This window comes from Triturus cristatus, chromosome 4_2 (genome assembly GCF_964204655.1).
Source record: "Triturus cristatus chromosome 4_2, aTriCri1.1, whole genome shotgun sequence".
Lineage (NCBI taxonomy): Eukaryota > Metazoa > Chordata > Amphibia > Caudata > Salamandridae > Triturus > Triturus cristatus.
The window spans coordinates 674,760,157-674,779,187 of record NC_140586.1 but is presented as its reverse complement, the minus strand read 5'-3'; the positions used below and the strand labels follow the sequence as shown (position 1 = coordinate 674,779,187).

General features: G+C 44.4%; 1 protein-coding gene across 2 annotated transcripts in view; it reads left to right on the top strand.

Moving 5' to 3' along the window:
- The window catches only part of FGGY (FGGY carbohydrate kinase domain containing), a 2,161,252-nt gene that overhangs the window by 1,049,034 nt on the left and 1,093,187 nt on the right, over positions 1 to 19,031 (top strand). For both annotated transcript variants that reach the window (XM_085602490.1, XM_085602489.1), the window contains one exon: positions 17,117 to 17,220. In XM_085602490.1, the coding sequence (XP_085458616.1) occupies positions 17,117 to 17,220 (104 nt within the window). The remainder of the gene's footprint in view (positions 1 to 17,116; positions 17,221 to 19,031) is intronic.

Sequence of the window (19,031 nt, the reverse complement as noted above, 5' to 3'; positions counted from 1 at the left end):
CAAATGTCATAGGCCCAATCTGTTTATTATGAAACATTGCAACAAAGGCAGTAAGTAGGCCTGATTCCTTTCCCATGAAGGCCATGTGAAGGACTTTTAATAATGGATTGATATTATACTCTGTAAATGATGTAGACGGACATTTTGTTACATGTAATCTCACAGATTATTGTAGCAAGCAAGAATTTTGGGGTTGATTACGTATTTCGACAAATCCTATGGGTAGAAAATTGGCACTTTGATACGCCTTACTAGACAGCCTTAGGATGGCCTGATAGATGTAGTTATTTGCTAGGCCCTTGTAATTAAAAAACTGAAGAAAAAAAACTCCACATGCCTTTACATATATAGAGTGTCTTTGGGTCAACTCTCTTCTTTCTGTTTGAATGTCATTCAAATTCTGCTCCTCCTACGACAGCATACTGCATGGGAAAATGGGTTAGCCTATTTCTGTCACTGGTTCTAGTGTCTCATGAGTAACACAATTTTTCCTGATCAGGTGCACACATCCGCCTGAAAATAAGTGTGATTCAGCGTCTGGGCTTCGGGCCTCAACTCTGATTTCCCGTTTCTTACTTTTATAGGTCCCCTTTCATTTCTTTCATTTACCTATTTTTAAGAGTGTCCTGCAGCTTCCCAGACAGTCCGAATGGGATACTCGCATGCTGCGCATTCCATCTGCAGTGTGGTGTTTATTTCTAAACTGAACAGCCATACTGGAATTTTATTGTCCATAGTGCTTGATTGTTTTACTGTCCCGAGATGGCCACCCTGTCTATAAGTAGTGTGTTAGTCACCCTGTAGAAAGACAACAGTGATACACCTTACACTTTAGCATTCAAAGCTGGCTGCCCAGTATGATGTTTCATGAGTGGTCAACTTGCACTAGTATTGTGCATAGTGTGGAAATGTGTTTATCTCTGTATAATGGCCAACATGTTGCTTCTAAATGTAGCACCTAGGTCAGAACTTAGAAACAACAATACACTGCATACTGTCCTGTTACAAGATGACCAACCGCAGCTATCTTTAATTGAAAAGTATGTGCCAGCCACCTTTAGGTGGGAAGATGTTTTCTTTTTTACTTCTTATAATTTATATTATATATGCTTGCTGAGTTTGTGTGTCTGTTTTCTTTGGCAGTGAGTAATTGGGTGAATGCAAGAATGTGTTAATGGGTAGATGAATGGATGTATGAGTGCGCGGATGAGTGGCAGAGTGCATTTATGATGACTTATTGAGTGCCTAAACTCATCAGTGACTGAAGAGGCACTTTCAGTTATAAGCCAGGTTTATTCTCATTGCCAGTGTTTGTTTTTGTTGTTGTTATTTTTTTAATCATTGTTTTTTGTTTCGTAATTCTTTAATGAAAATTGAAGCAGAACATAGCAATGTAAGTAACTCACATCGTAACACACTCGCTGGGGTCTATTGTCATTACAAGTACCTCTGTGCTACTGCAAAAGAAAACTGTACAAGATAAAGGGAAGGGAGGTAGGGAATTGAGGGGTACAAAAGGAACAAGAAAGGGGGAGGGAAGGGATGGGGAGGTAACAAAAAGAGGGGGGTACATATCGGCATCAAGGAGGTAGGCGCTCTTCATAGTGTATAACATTAGGGTTGATTGTGCAGGGATAGACCCTAGTAATATGACCTGTGATAGGTAGCAGACTAGTTTAACGGGACTGAATACATTCAATGATGAGAGAACCACACCCATTTGAGGGTGTCGTTCAGTAGGTAGTAATGACCATTACCCTCAAAGTGGCAAAAGTGGGGGGGGGTGTTAATGGTAGGCAAGTGTCTTTTAGGACTACGCTGGGTGGGGAGCATTGCTGTGTGCCACGACCAGCACCTCTTGGCATACAGAGTCACAAGGTGGGTTAGTCAGGGTGAGTCTTGGAGGAGTAGGCGAGGTTGGACATAAGGAGTAGTGGGCGTGTGGGGAGTTGGTAGGTGACGCAAGAGGGTAAGGGATGAGTGGGATGACGGCCTCCTCCTTGCCCGGAGGTGGTAGAGGGGAAAGGGAGGCTTAGGTAGAGGAGCAGATGGGGGGTTAATAGGGGGAAGAGCGTGGCAGCAAGGGAAGGAGGAATGGGACGGGGGAGCAGTCATGGGAGGAGAAGGGGTTGGAAGAGAAGAAGGGGAGGTAGGGGCAAGGTAGGGGGGCAGGTCAGTGGGCTTTCAGGGATTGGACTCTCAAAGGAAATGGGCCCATGTTTGTTGGAACACCTCCTCCTGGTCCTGCAGGCCATATATTATACGATGGTGGGGCGTTGTTTGAACCATTGCTACCATCCAGTCTTCCTGCAAAGTGGGTGTGTGCAATCTCCATTGTCGGCAGATGCAGATTTTGGCAGTAGAGAGCAATGTGTGCAAAAGGCGTGTTGGGGGCGCGTAAGGTTGGGTGAATCTCTGATATCATTCAATAGGATGATAGAGGGGATAAAGGGGAGTCGGAGGGGCATTGTCTCACTTACTGCGTCTCCTATGTAGCCCCAGAAGCGCTGTATAGAAGGGCAGTCACATAAGATCTGGGGAAGATTGGAGTTTACTCCTGGGCACCCCCAGCACTTAGAGTGCAGTACTAGCCCTGATCGTTGCAGTTTCAGAGGTGTCCAGTACCAGTCATGTAAGGTTTTAAACAGACAGAATTTCAATTGTGCTTCCCGGGTACCTTTCTCTAGGGCTTCTAGCGTATCCAGCCAGTCCTCTTCCTCAATGGTAATTTTTGGGTGTGTCTGCCATTTTTCACAAGACCTCTTAGGAGAGATTGTGAATATAAGTGGTTAGTTAATGCACCATATACTCCCAGCATCACTCCCTTGTGTCGTCCCCATATTAGGAGATAGTACAATATTGGCGAAGGTTCCAGTGTCCAAGGATGGGGGGCCAAGGCAGCGTATCAACCAGTGTTGTAGTTGTAAGTGGTGCCAAGTTTGTTGCGAAGGGAGCCCAAATTCCTCTCTAAGCAGGGCGAAGGACTTGAACCCTCCGTTTAGGATGACCTGATCCAGTGTCTGGATACATCCCGCTCTCCAACTGGGCCAGGGAAGTGCACGGCTGTTTATTCGGATGCTATCATTGCCCCAAAGTGGGGCTTTGGAGTGCAGACGATGGTTACCGCTTAAAAGGCGATGTGCCCAGTGTCATGCCTTATATGTAGCCTGCAACACTGGGTGTGGGGGAGATGTTCGGGGGGTGCTAGCTCCATAAAAAAAGTCAAGGCCGTTATCATGGCTGAGGAGCGAGTGTTCCGTTGAGACCCACTGTGGGGGATCCGGCTTATCTGAGAATAAGTAGGCTGACTGTGAAAGGTGCAGTGCGAGGGAATAGTGCTCCAGCAATCGTAATCCCAACCCATTGTGGGAGCGCGGAGCTATAAGCTTGGCTGCGGCTAGAAGGGGCTGGTGGATCCCCAGACAAAGGTCCTTATACGGACGTCTATGTGACACAGAATAGCCAGAAGCACTACGACCAGTAGCATTCCCAGGGCATGCGTGAAGCAAGCTAGTGTGACCATTCTTACAGCCTGCACTCTGCCCCACATGGAGAATCCTAGGAAGGACCATTTGGCGAAGTTTGTTTCAATTTGTGCTATGAGGGGTGTTAGATTATCTGTGACCATTACTTCCAGGCCTCGTTAGCCAAGATACCCAGGTTCTTTAGTTGTGACAGTTTCCAGCGAAAGGGGTAACCATCAATCAATGCCTTCCTAGTGCCTAAAGGTGTCTGATATAAATCCTCCGCAGTTGACCTGGGCTATGGGGCTGTCATAGAGCAGGCGGACTTTGGAAATAAACTGATCACCTGGGTCATGGTGGCAAAGAGGAAACCCCAGTCAATGCGATCCAATGTCTTTTCTGCATCAAGGGAAAGGGCCACCGTATCTACTGGCATACCTCTCGCAGTCCACAAACTGTGAGACAGCCTACGGAGATGGTTTCTGGGACGAAGCTGACCTGCGTGTGGTGAATAAGGGACGGGATAACCTTGCGAAGTCGTGCCGCCAAAATGCTGGCCAAAATCTTAACATCTCCGTTTATGAGAGAGATGGGACGATAGTTACAGCATCTGCCCGACTTGGGAATGACAGCAATCATCGCTCTATTAGAGGAAGGACCTAGGGAGGCAGTCTGTTCAGCCTTGTGTAGGGCGGTGTGCAGGATATCAATTGCCTCTACGCCAGACCATTTATAGTATTCCACTGCGAATCCGTCCTCCCTCGGAGATTTGTGGTAGGGTAGCTTGGCAAAGGCTGTCCTGATTTCTTCTTTACTGATGTCTCCCTCTAGTAACTCTCAGCCTTCATCTGTGAAACGTGGGAGTTGGTTTTCAGTTGCCGGGGCTTCTCGGGTATAGAGTCTCTCATAGAATGAGGCAAATGCATTCACTATGTCTTGTGGTTTAGTGAGGATCGCGTCTGTTTCGGTAAGAATGGCAGGGATAGCCATCGCTGCCTCACGTGGTTTCAACTGTGCTGTGAGTAGACGGCCTGCTTTTTCACCTTGTTCGTAGTGTCTGCTTTTTAAACGCTGAAGGGCATATTCAGCTTTGGAAGTGCATAGGTTATTGAGTGCCATTCGGGTTATTTCTTGGCGTTGGCATTTGGGCACTGTGGAGCAGTGCTTGTTTTTATATTCTTGCCTTTTGTTAATGAGTTGTATCTGAGTGACCCTCTGTTGTATAGCATGAGAAGTAAAAAAGGTAATGCTTTCCCATATGTTTGCTGCAAAATGTGTGTTATAGGATGCTATTATTATTTCGCATTCCCACTTATCCTCCAAAGGCTTGTTTAAGAGTAGTGTGATATCTGTATGCAACCTTGTATGCATAGTGCATATTCATACAGTGTAGGCCTGGTGTAGACCAGAGCTGGGCACAAGCCAGGTTTGAATAAAAAGAATGCGGCTCAACAGTGCATTGGTTGTGCTATGTTTTCATGCAGATGGCCCCCAGTCCTTAGCAGGACCTTGAAACTCGCATGAGGGTAAATGCTTATTACCAGGGTTAACAGTGCAATTACTCTTGTGGGTTTTGAGGATTCCCTCATTCACTAGTATGCAGGGTTCCACTACAGAGATAAGGGCAGTGTGACTAATGCTTAACGGTTTGTGAAGAAGTACCCTGAGCTCCTCCCTCCCCAAATATGTGCGGGCACTCTACGACTTCACTACCATGTGTGGGCTCCTAAGTGTCCCTGGGATCTGACATGCACCCTCCCTCAAGCACCCTGTGGGTGCACTAACTGCTCCATCTCTTGGCCATGCTCCAATATTTTCAGTGTTTGGACATTCACTTTTCAGTTAGAAAATGATGATTACAGAAGGGGCAACAAAACAAAAGTATGTGACCACTTCTGAAAAACATAGTGCTCTGTAAGCAATAAAATTGGGCTAATGTTGCACCAATCGTTCTGATAAAACTAAAATTAGTCCTGTGAGTTTGTAATTAAGCATTGGCAAAGCCAATCCTTGTGGTGTTTGCTGCAAGCATTTTGGCTTTATCCTTTCTTGTTTTCTTGCTTTCTTTTGTTTTGGTCTTTTATAATATATTGTTGTGGGAGCTTTCGGGCCCTCACCGATATTTAAAAAAAAAATGGAAATCAAGCAAAAATATGTTTTGGCCTCAAAACCTACACAATGCCATGGTAGTCTCTGGCACTGAATGAAACTACACTGACTGAAAACGTACTCCTTTTGAAAGCGCAGAAAAGAGGTCACTCAGAATGAAGTTAGCCAATAGTGAAGTGGGCTGACCCTTGCCCCATGCTGTAGTGGGCAGAAAAATAATGTGAATGACACAACATCAGCCCAATGGGTGAAGAGAGCAAGATGAAAGCCCTATATATAATTAATTATTATGTATAATTCGACTGAACTCTGAAGGTCTTGGCTAGCACCTGACCTAAAAAGAACTGGTCTGCAGATGTTCAGATTCTATATGTAAATTACAGTCATTAAAAATTGGATTGCAGGGTTTTTTTAAACAGTTTTCAGTGTTTTTTGTGACTTCATTAAATTTAATGTGTGTTTTTGATTGTTTTCTCACACACAAAGAAGGGGAGAGATGCTGACTTCTCTAACCCCCTGACTACAGACTAAAACACACAAAGAGGAGTAGAGAGTAAGGAACTCGGTGGTTGCACGTGCTTAGTGTGAAAATACTGCCCTCACTCACAAAGTTGTGAAATGCTTCATCATTGGGCTTGCTTCATCATTGGGCTTGCTTCACTACACCCTGCGCAGACCATCGCCTGGGGTGGAGCAAAAGGGAGGGGAAGACAATACAAACATGTAAAATATACAAATATTTCTTGCCAAATTATAATGGGATCACCGAAAGAAAGGTGTAGTGAAGGTTAAAACTAGCTTGGAGGTGTCACTACTCAAAAATGTATTCCTGGACCCACCGGCCAGAGCAAAAACGTGAAGGATGGTGGTGACAGTAAAGAACTAAGATTTCCTACACCCCTCCTTACTGCCAGATCGTCAACATGTTTCTGCCGTGTTCGTGGTGCCCACAGTGTTGGGTCACACCGGCATTCTTCAGGACATATCTGATCCCATTAGTTTTTTCGCCCTCGATACCAGGATATGGTATCCGTAAGAACCAGTTGTTCCCACCTGGAGGGTATCCCTACATAACTGTGTCATACTATTTTAGAGGGCCCTGCTATTTTTCACTGCCGCATTACATAGATTAGTGATGCCCAACCATAGATACACATAACTGCAGAAACATGTCGATGATCTGGCAGTAAGGAGGGGTGTAGGAATACTTGTGCTTGTGTTAACCCATTCAATATGAAGGACAAGATATTCACGTCCACCATATTACATCATTAATGCTTTATTAATGTTGTCTCTTTTTGCCACAATACTAGTTCTTGCTTTCTTTCATTAATTCAAGCTTGACTATCTTTTGTGATAGGATCTCTTCCTCTCATTACTTTAAAGGTAGGAAATGCTGTAACCGTAGTTGTGATGCGGTAAACCCAAATAAATGTGTCTATTTCTAATCTCCAATCCTTATTACGTTTAATAGCCATCTGTATATTTCCAACTGGAACTCTATCAAAGTGCTCATTGGCACCTATTCCTCTTGGGTGATATAATGATATATGTTTCCAAATGATTTTGTTTCTAGATAAAAATCCTTGAAACTCCTGTGAAATAAATTGTGGACCGTTGCCATTGAGCACCGTCTTCTGTATCCCTTCTCTCTGGAATAACTCATCCAAGAATTTGACTATAGCCGTGAAATCTGCTTTCTCCCATACTTTTATTTCAAGTCATTTCGAGAATAAGACAACCAAAACAATATTGTACTTCGTTACACCAGAATAATCCTGCACTGGTCCCAAAATTTCTATACTTAAGGCCTCCCAAGGATTGTTAGGTCACTGTAACGGAGATAATGGTAGGCTGAAGGTTTTTAGTTTTTTTGTCCGTGGTCAGGCATTCAACACACTCTTGCACTAAGTTTTCCATATCTTTGTCTAATCCTGACCACCTATAATGTAATATGACCATTTGTTTGCTTCTTACAATGTCCCTCATCGGATATTTCCAGCACTTTTGTCCTTTGATTGCTCTGTGGCCACAATTTCTCACCTCTAAGAAGAAATCCATCATCCTCCCAGGATAACTCATCCTGAATCTCCCAAAAAGGTCTTGTGTGTCCCTCTAGAAATCTCTTCTCCGGTCAACCATTTAACATGAATTCCTTAATACGAGCCAAGGTTTATATTAACTGAATAACCTTACATCCATTGTTCTTCAGTTATTATGTCAATTTTATTTTCCTCTAAATTTGCAACACACACATCTTCACACCAGTCATCCACCGCACAACATACTTCCAATGGAGCTCTACTTAAGTAATCAGTCACTCTTTTTACATATAGTCTAACAGCCTCAGAGACAATCTGTCTAATCGGGGCATTGCTTTTTCTCACCCCTCTGTAGTAAGAATTTTAGTCAGAGGCTTGTGATCTGTGCAGACTAAGAAACTTGAACCCCACTATCATAACAAAACTTGAGGGGACCTACCTGCAAGGCACGTGGAAGGGCCCCCTCTAGGCTCAATCAGGAGCACTGCAGCCAGAGTGCTGTGCTGAGGGGTCCCCCTGGAGCTAGGGGGCCCCCCGCACCGCTGGGCTGCGTGGGCCTGTGTTATGCCCCTGTCGATTCCCACTCATACTGCTTATACTTTATGATCCCCCATACACAAGCCAACATCTCCCTTTTAATCGTTTAACGTTTTTCTTCTGGTAACCTAAGAGAACGTGAAGCACATGAAATGGTATACTCCTGGTTATTTTCTCCAATTTGTAAAGAACACCCAACCCACTGAGACTTGTGTCATTTGTTACAATGGCTGTAGCTCTAGGGTCAAAACCTTGCAACGGTAAAGCTGTACAAATATCCTTTTCTATGCATTTTAAACATGCTTGTAAACTGGTGTTCCACTCAAATTTACTTGACTGTTTAATTAATTGTTGAATATCATATGTTTTTCTGCAAAATAATTTACAAAGAAGGGTCTTACTTCTTCCTTTGAAGCAGGTAAAAGTGCATTCTGGATAGCATCAATCCAATCCTTCTTTGGAAGTATACCAGACTCTGAGATCTCATGCCCTAAATGCGTAATAGATTTAGCTGCAAAACAGCATTTAGAGATTTCTGCCCTTAACCCTTTGTTATTTAAGACATTCAACTCACCTCATACGCAACCTCTTTCATACCATGTTTACTATCATACTCAATTTTGTAAATATTCCTTAATTTATTCTCTAACTATTTGCCATGATACCTGTCCTTGCCTTCCTTCATTCACTCAAGCTTGATAATATTTTGTTATAGGATCGTGTCCACTGCCATCTCCTTCATATCTCTCTCCCTGATTTCAATGATCTGTCATAGCATTCTGAATGTCAGTATGCAATCACAGAGCACACACTCAAACATTTTTGGTTTTTAAAAAGGAACGTATAGGGGGTGGCATGCATTGGGCTATATGCCCCATCCCCAAAAGCCCCCATGGTGAGACAGAAAGCCCACTTGATACCAGGAATATTTTTTTTAAACAGGATGGATCTGAACTGGCTTGATCTTACATGAGGTCGCACCCGCTGGCTTGATCTGACATCATGCCGCACCCCTACCCCCAAAGCCCCACACGCCCTTCTTACCCCCCCTGGGTCCTGCAGCATACCATGGCCAGAGAGAGAAAATTCTAATTCTTCTGACTATAGTTTTAGCTTTTTGGACCAGCGTAGAGAGATGCAATTCCACTTGTATGGCTGGGCCTATTACCTGAGACTAAAACAGACTAACTCTGAGACTGTGTGAAGACCACAGTGATAGTACATTAACTTCATATGGTCACAGTTTTCATCTGTTCCTATTCCAGATGATAGACCCAGTCACATAAGTGAGGCACCACTGTTATCAGGGAAAGTGCAGGAAGGAACTCTGGGTGGTAGAAAGTTTGTGGCTCTTAGCAGATTTCCCGAACTTTCCCACATGGAAATGTGAGGAAAGTGTATGACTTTTGCCAAAGTTTGCCGCTTGCATGGCATTATGGGTGAGAAACCGTAATGGGATTCAAGCAAGTCATACCGTACTGAATTCCCCTGGGTGTTTAGTTTTCATAAATGCCTGGGTTTAGGTAGGTTTCCCTTGGTAGCAGCCAAGTCCAGGCCCAACACCACAGTTACCCACATTGCCAGAATGGGTTAATTTTCAAGGTGAACACTTGACGTCACGCTGCATTTTGAGGCCTTTTCTATGGAAGGCCTTAGCCCCAGATACAGAATTGGATTACTGTTTTTATCAGGAAAGTATGGGAATGCTGAGTCATAGGAATTTGTGTACTTTTCAGAAATGTTTGGTTTTTTTAGGTTCACGTGGTGGCGACTGAACCCCGGCCCAAACCTCACCTTCCCACATCACCAGAATAGGTACATTTTCAAGGTAAAAACTTGATGTCTCCATGTTGCATTCCAGGACCTCACATGTTGCATGGGATAGGCCCAGCCACACATGAGGGGTACCATTTTTATTAGGAGGGTTGTGGGAACAAAGCATAGTAGGACATTTGTTGCTATAGACTGAACTTCTCTTGATTTTTGACCTCCAAACGTAAGCCAGCATGCACGAAAAAACGCACAATGCCCTCTGAATAAGATGATAGTAAGAGCAACCCAAAACTCAAAGTTGCACAAAATACTAACTTTACTAAACTTACTATCTTTGGCACATTTAAAAAATCCATAGGTTTCCCATTTTTGATTCACTAGATCTTCCATATTCTTTGACACATGGTTGGTGCACAATGAATTATTTTAATAATTTGAAAACCAACAAACACTATATCTCTGTGCTCAGAAGCATCTGACGGGTGTAACAGTATTACTTTTGTAAATTGCCCATCGGTCAAAAAATTACTAAAAGCAGTGTCACTTTTTTTAATGTTTATCTAATAGTTTACATTATTTTCGATTTCAACAATAAGGGCCTGATTACGATCTTGACAGTTAGGATACTCCATCACAAACATGACGGATATCCCGCCCACCGTATTACAATTCCATTATATCCCATGGAACTTGTAATACGGTATATCCGTTACGTTTGTGACAGAGTATTCCATCCACCAAGATCATAATCAGGCCCTTAGTTTCTTTTCCTGTGTAAGGCGTGAGGAGCGCCCACTGAGCTATCGCACTACTCTCCTTAGGTATCTGGCACCTTTTACGGCCAGCGTTTTTCTACCTGAATTTATACTCGTTGTCAAAACTGTGAATCAGTTTTAAACTGTAATTTCAATTTGTTCTTAATCTTTTAACGGTAAAAAAATGAAGAAGTAGACCTCATTTTTTAAATCATAATCTTGCTACCTCTGCACTTATATTGTATGTGACCAGGATAACAGTAGCCAGCGTTTTAAAGTGCCCTCTTTGCCGCTCACATACATTGCGATTGTTTTACTCACCACTGCCCCTGTGTTTGTCATTTCCGCTTCCCCGGTCCAATGCCGGCATTTTTGCCGTTCGATTGGAGGTAAGCGGACACTCCCCCTTCATCTGCCCAACCTGCCTTCCGGATTGCTTCAACTTCCGGCTGGAGGCGGAGCCTAATACACCCCCGCGCCCGGCCAGCTACTTAGTTCCATGCTGGGCCGGACGCGCAGCAGAGTGTAAGGCGTGAAGAGTGCCCACTGAGCTGTCGCACTACTCTCCTTAGGTATCTGGCACCTTTTACTGCCAGCGCTTTTCTACCTGAATTTGTACTCGTTGTCAAAACTGTGAATCTGTTTTAAACTGTAATTTCAATTTGTTCTTAATCTTTTAATGGTAAAAAAATGAAGAAGTGGACCTAATTTTCTAAATCATAATCTTGCTACCTCTGCACTTATATTGTATGTGACCAGTTTTGCTGTTAGGATAACAGTAGCCAGCGTTTTAAAGTGCCCTCTTTGCCGCTCACATACAATGCGATTGTTTTACTCACCAATGCCCCTGTGTTTGTCGTTTCCGCTTCCCCGGTCTGACGCCGGCCTTTTCGCCGTTCGATCGGAGGGAAGCGGACACTCCCCCTTCATCTGCCCAACCTGCCTTCCGGATTGCTTCAACTTCCGGCTGGAGGCGGAGCCTAATACACCCCCGCGCCCGGCCAGCTACTTAGTTCCATGCTGGGCCGTCCGCGCCAAGTCCGAGACAGGGACAGGAAATAATGCCCAAATCCTTACGAGGAGCATGTACACATCTGAGGCCTTGAGAGTCTTCAGCATTAAGAGAAACTGTAAGTGCCAGATCCCACCTGAGGGTATCATGGGGGCCTGTTCTTGCTATTTTTGTAAAACCACTCTGCCCACAGGGCTTCCAACCCCAGCCTACAGCTCCACCTCTATAACAAAACCCAATATGCTAATCAAGGGGGGACTAATAAATGCAAGATCACTAAGTAAGCACTGCCAAGATGTCAGGGATCTTATCATAGACCAACAGCTCGATCTGCTTTTTATTACTGAGACATGGCTGAAAGATTGGTGTAACCCTGACCTAGCAGTCGCCCTCCCACCCGATTACACAATCCATAGGAGAGATAGAATAGATGGTAGAGGAGGGGGTTTAGCTATCATCTTACGGGACACCTTTCATTGCACCAGTATGAACCTTGATACCATCAAGGGAGCAGAAAGCTTGGGCTTCTGCCTCTCCTTAAATGCCTCCCTATCCTTTTCAGGCGCCTTAATTTACCGCCCACCGGGACACAGTACTACCTTTCTAGACTCGCTTGGGGATGGATTGAGCCACCTCCTGCTCAGATATGCCAATTTCACCCTACTTGGTGATTTTAACCTCCATCTTGAAGACAGGACTGACTCAGGAGCAGATAACTTTCTTCAAATCACTGAACTGCTTACTCTGACTCAACTCGTAGGGGGTCCAACACACCAAGCAGGCCATACATTAGATGGGGTCTGTTCTAACTTTGCCCCACTTTCAGTTGGTTCCCCTCTTCCCCTGATCTGGTCGGACCATCTCTTTGTCCCCCTCACCCTTACAATTCCCCAGACGAGCCTTGCTCATAGGCCGTCCCCTCTGCCCTGATATGGACGTAGATAAGCAAAATTACCGGAAAACTCGAGATTAGCTACCATTGCCCAATTTTTAACTCCAGTACTAACAGGAAACACTAGGGAGGACTCGCGTCGCGTCCACTCCTGGCTTACCTCAACCTGCAACGAGCTTTCCGATCTGGAGGGACCTGATAAGCACAAAAAACCTAAAATAATAAATAAACCCTGGTTCACACCCACCCTGGCTCAAGCTCAACTAATATGCAAGCAGAAAGAGCGGAAATGAAGGAAAACTTGAGGATAGAACAGCCTCTAAATATGGCAGAAGGCTCTATCATCATCAGATCAAATTCGCTGAGAAAGAATACTCACTAAGAAAATTCTGGAAGCTAACCAAAACCAAAAAGCCATTTTTTCAGTGGTAAAGTCCTTTACGGACCCCAAGGTGCTACTGAAAGCGATACCTCCATCACAGAATCTCTGTGATGAAATTTCAGCATTTTTCGAAGGAAAAAATAAGGAAAATACAGAAGGACTTCCCTTTTGACATTCCACAAGATCTGGATGGGGGCTCCGAGCTAACACTCACTCACTTTATCCGGACCTTTAAGCAAGTCTCATTAGAACAGACCTATGAGGCCATAAGAACTTGCAAATCAGGCTCACCCCTAGATGCTTGCCCTCCACTGATTCTTCACAAAATAATAGACACAGTCAACCCCATTATTAATCAGATAGTGAATTCCTCCATCAGCACAGCCATTGTTCCGGACGAGTGGAAGCTCGTGCTTGTGAAACCACTGAAGAAGAAACAAAACATTGACTCTTCCATGCTCTCTAATCTTCGGCCTATCTCCTTACTTCCATTGCTTGGCAAGATAACAGAGACGTTCGTGCATAAAGAACTGTCTAAATTTATTGAGGATAATAATATTCTGCACCCTCAACAATCAGGCTTTCGCCCCAAACATTCCACTGAATCAGCTCTATTGGAAATAACTGATGCACTAAAAACCATAGCCGACAATGGCAAGAAAGCTGTTCTCATCCTACTCGATTTGTCGGCTGCGTTCGATACCATTTCCCACAGCATACTTCTGAAACTACTCGAACGTAGCGGCATCTCAGGCACTGCCCTAGACTGGATTAAATCCTTTCTTACCAACCGTAGACAAGCAGTTGCCCTATGTACCTTTATTTCAACATAACGTAACATAACAACTGGTGTCCCACAGGGCTCAACTCTGAGCCCACTGCTGTTCAATGTCTACATGACCCCTCTCATCCACTTAATAAGATCATTTGACATTGAAGTCACGTCCTATGCGGATGACACCCAATTGATCCTTTCCCTAGACAACAACTCATCCTCGACTGAACTTACCTTCAAACACTGCCTCACCGCAATCACCCATTGGATGAGAGAGAACCACTTGAGATGCAACACGGACAAAACTGAAATCCTCCCCATAGGAAAAAAAAATGTCCAATTCCAACCTGGCAAGTGGTGGCCAGATGGGACACCACCCCCCCCCCCCCCCCCCCCCGGCCGGACACAGTCAAGGTAGCGAAAAACTTGGGAGTAAAATTCGACTCCACGCTCACCTTTCTCCCCCACACGACGGCAGTAGCAGGGACATGCTTCAGCCTCTTTAAATCCTTAAAAAAATTATTTGACCTCATCCCCCTTACTGCCAGGAAATCAGTGGCAGTGGCCCTGATACTCTCGCGTCTGGACTACTGCAACAGTCTATTGGCAGGTACCAACAAATCCACATTAAAGAAGCTGCAGGTTGTCCAGCATGCCATGGCTCGACTCGTTTTGAATAGGCCTGGGCGAAGCACTACGCTCGCGTAGTTTGCGAAGTTCGCGCTACTTCGCACTACGCGAACTGCACGTAGCACAGTGCGAACACACGTAGCGTAGTGTTGCGTAGTGCTGCAGTCATTTTTTGCTTGCTCGCGGTCCTCAACGTCAAGTTGGCGACCGCGAGCAAGCAAAATGACATCCCGGCGAGACTTTTTCCTTGTTCGCGATCAGCAACATCAAGTTGGCGATCGCGAGCATGGAAAATAAACCTCCCGGCGAGATTCCCAACGCGAGGTTTCTCATTGCGAGGGGTCGCGTATGCTCGCGACCGCTCGCGATGAGAAACTACCAGTTCGCGTTGAGAAAGCTGCCGCTCGAGTAAAAATCTACTCGAGCAGCAGAAAACTACAGCTCGCACTGTGCAAGATGCCATTTTCAATGATTGCACAGTGCCGGTTGCTTGTCCGCACTGTGCAATCATTGAAAACAACATCTTGCACAGTGCGAACATGTTACTACGCAGTCCGCGAAGTGCTACGCGTAGCTCGCGTAGTGCGAACTTCACTTTGCGTAGCTTCGCGAAGTGCTACTTCGCGAACTACGCCCACCCTTAGTTTTGAAGCTTCCTAGAAGATCCTCAGGATCTGCAGCCCTACAAGCCCTTCATTGTCTCTCTGTACATAAAAGAATTCTTTTTAAAATTCTTCTCATTATATTTAGAGCCAAGCACAAACTTGGACCCAAGTATCTCTCCGCAAGATTCACCACATACACCACAACTAGAAATCTCAGGTCCTCCACCGCCAACTATCTCAAGCCACCCTCCTTCAAATATAAAACTAAGGGCGGTAGAACAGTGGCCGTCCTGGGATCCAAAGCCTGGAACCTTCTACCACCCCACCTGAGATCACTTGAGACAGAGACACTTTTCAGGAAGGCTCTTAAGACTTGGGTATTTGCAGCCCCAGAGGAACTATGTCACTCCCTTATTTAGAAACACTAGTGCCTCTCCTCTCCTCTTACCTCCAACCTCCACAGCGCCAGGATGCTCCTTGCGGAGTGACAGCCAGCGCTCTATATGAACCAACTTACATTTACATTTACATTTACATTTGGGAAAACCATGAGCGATCTACACAGATTACCACTTGCTAAATTCCAAATGTTGTCTTCTTTTCAGAAATGTGTAGCTTTACGGATTCACCCACAGGTTTCACCTGTTTCCACTACAAACTGCAAGTAGGTAGAAACCACAAAAAATTGGATTTATCAACTATAATTCAGAATAAGCATTGCTATACTCAGTAGGTTCTGTGTTGGCTGTCAACCTTTTTGGCTTTGTCAATGCTTGTTTTGTTTGTTATTGCAAAACTTCATTATTGGGAAAGATTCTGGGCCCCTGTCAATTAAAATGTGGCTAAAAGAAAAAATATTTTTTGGGTCTTAAAAAAGCACATATCCAGTTGCGGCTGGCATGACTCGCGGGTGGGTGGGCGCTGGGGGTTCGCGCGGGGAGTGGAGGGGTTAATTAAAAAAAAAAAATTAAACTTACCTTCGCCTCCGGTCCCGCATTGTCTCCTTCTCTCTCTGCTCCGAGTCTCAGGAAGCAGGCAGTCTCCCTGTCGTCCCCTAAGCAAATCACAACGCTGCCATTGCAGCGTTGTGATTGACTGGGACGCTGACCACACAGCTCTCTATGGAGAGGCTGTTTTCTCCATGCAGGCTGCATGCAGCCTACATGGAGAAAACAGGAAAGTGCTTTTGACTGATTTGGTCAACCCTGGGCCCAACCAAGCAGTCAGCTCCCACAACAGTGGGCAAGCCACTCCTCTCCTGCCCTGTAGCAGGACCGCTCACCCGCCTGCCCCCAACCAAACCCTTCTTTCTGCTTTCTGACATTGCGAGAAGCAGAAACATAAAATGGTGTTCATAATGCCATAATGGTCCCTGGCACTACTCTTTTGTGTAGATGTGCTCCCTGTGAAAAGGCAGCATGGCTAAAGTGGGCTTACCTTTCGCCCCATGCGTGATGATATAGCGGTTAGAAGAAAAATGTGAATGACACAGCAACAGACCAATAGATGAAGGCGGCTGGCTTGAAAGTAAATATATTATATGTATAATTTTAGTAAAATCAAATGGTCTTTGTTTAACCCCAGGCTTAAAAATGCAAACACTGTGGTAAAGAAATGTTTTTTTACAACTCTGCCTGTTACTGAAGTTGATGACTTTAGCACAGCAAACTTTTGTTCATGCCAGTTTTACAAAAATGCTGCACTTTTTTCCACAGCACTTTTTCCCATTTTTTTCACCAATAAAACCATGTTATATTTTGCAATTTTTTGATTCCTTCCTCGGGTAGCCCCATATCTAGTGTGCCTTTAAGAATCCACAACATGTAGGGAAAAATAACGCAAATGTGGATACCTTTGATGGAAAAAGTTATGAAGGCTTCTGCGCGAAGTGCCCGAAATATCAGTCAAAAAAGGGCTTAACTCTGAGAGTGGAAATGCCTCAGCAGCTAAGAGTTTAAAATCACATCAACTGGAATTGCCAATGCTTGTTTTTTTATTATTACCAGTGCCTGATTGTACGGTAGCTGTATGCTTAATCTTCCTCTTGAACAAACCTTATGAATAAAAAAATGATGTACACGTGTTTTAATCTAGGGCTTGAAAACGTCCTAATAATGTTTGGGTTATCTTTTCTGAGCAGGAGTGATTGGTGCCGATGTTAAAGGACACAGTCTGCCCTGTGAAAATCACCCAATAACATCTCGGATGGCTCTGATTAGTGGGACTTCTTCTTGTCACATGGCAGTAAGTAAAGAGAACCACTGTTGAAATATGTCCTCTGTGTTAATACGTCATGCAAAATGGAACTATTTGCACCCAGTGCACCGTTCTTAGCGTCACTGTTTGTCTGCCACATATTTATATGTAGTTTTTCTTCTCTGTCAATTGAAATAATGTTATTTTCCTTTAAGGCGGAACCATAACAAACTCTAGAGCCAGGATAGAATTAAATTAAGTATAGAGGCAGCGAGTAATGTGATGTTGCCGTGGTTTCAGAGTGCAGGGCTCCTGACACCTGAGACTTCAGTAGAGGCCTGTATCTGTCCAAGCCGGCCTGGCTAATGCGCCAGTGAGTAAGTTCTTTGTAGAACCGGTATCTCCTTTCAGGAGCTTTTACTAAATCAATATACATCTATCTTCATATGATAGCTGTAATGATCCATAGAATTATGATACATCTCTTTACTTCTCAAAAAGGCTTACAAGCAATTTTCACTTTGTTAATTTTTCTCAGTGAATTGATGAAAAAGCTTTTTCCAAGATTGCAATTACAATTTAGTGCCTGTCTTGAAATGTATAACTCTTTTTAAATGTACAAGTCTGAAAGCCTTTAATTCCCATAAGTACCCATTTATGCCACGTTTCCTTAAAGACATTTCTCTACTAAATGTAAACCGGCCGGGGAGGGGGCGCTGAACGTGGAATGTGGGCTCAACAGGAGGGGCATTGTGCCAATAGGTTCTGTCTGCTAAAATCTTGTGAACATGACTGAATTTACCGCTCTTTGGGCCTCATGTAGGTCGCCAAATACCGGTCGGTAACGGCCGATTTTCGGTAATTATACCGTTACCGACCGGTATTTTGGCTATTGGTATGTAGGGGGACAATTTTTGGATTCGGAATTTACCGAATCGGTAAAATTACCGAATCAGTAAAATTACCGAATCGGTAATGTTACCGAATCGGTAATTTTTCCGATTCGGTAATTATACCGATTCGGTAAATTCCGAATCCAAAAATGAGATGTAGGGGGAGTGTGTGGGTGTGTTTAGGAGTCGGTATTTACCACCAACTAATAGTTGGTGGTAAATAATTAATGTATGTGTATCAGCATTTTACAGCGCTTAGCAGTGTGCAATGTGGCAGACATACATGCCCTTAGGGCATGTATGTGTGCCACATGTGCACACATGGCCGAATCAGGGGTGCAACAGGGTGTCAATGTGACACCCTGCCACCCTTGCATGTTCTCCACAATTACCGAATCGGTATTTACCGATTCGGTAATGAGGCATACCTTCCCCTCAATGGGAAAGTATGCCTCATTACCGAATCGGTAAATACCGATTCGGTAATTACCGAATTGTAACGAATCGGTAAAAATTACCGACTCATTACCTACATACGAGTTACCACTTCTTAAATACCGATTCGGTACGGCTCGGTATTTAAGAAGTGGTAACTGGTATGCTACCTACATGAGGCCCTTTGACAACTAATCAAACGGAAGCTCTTTTTCTGTCTATTCAAGTTTTTTTCTTCTGTTGCAAGAATGGAAAGTTTTGTCAGTGACTCTTTGTGTGTCTTTTGCTTTCTCGCCCTAAGTGCGCCAGGTATGCCCAGACGTGGGTCCTGGGCTCACTGTGCCACTGGAATCAAGCTATCCTGGCTGAAGAGGGGTGAAACCCCGAAACCGGTCCTAGGATGCTTGTTTCCGGTCCATGGAGGACCTGGCTTTGTCAGTTCGGGCTGGACTGTTCCCATGAGGCACAGGGTCAAGACTGATTTGCATATGGCCAGGTCTAAACTGGGGTGGCATGGTGAGCAAAAGAATG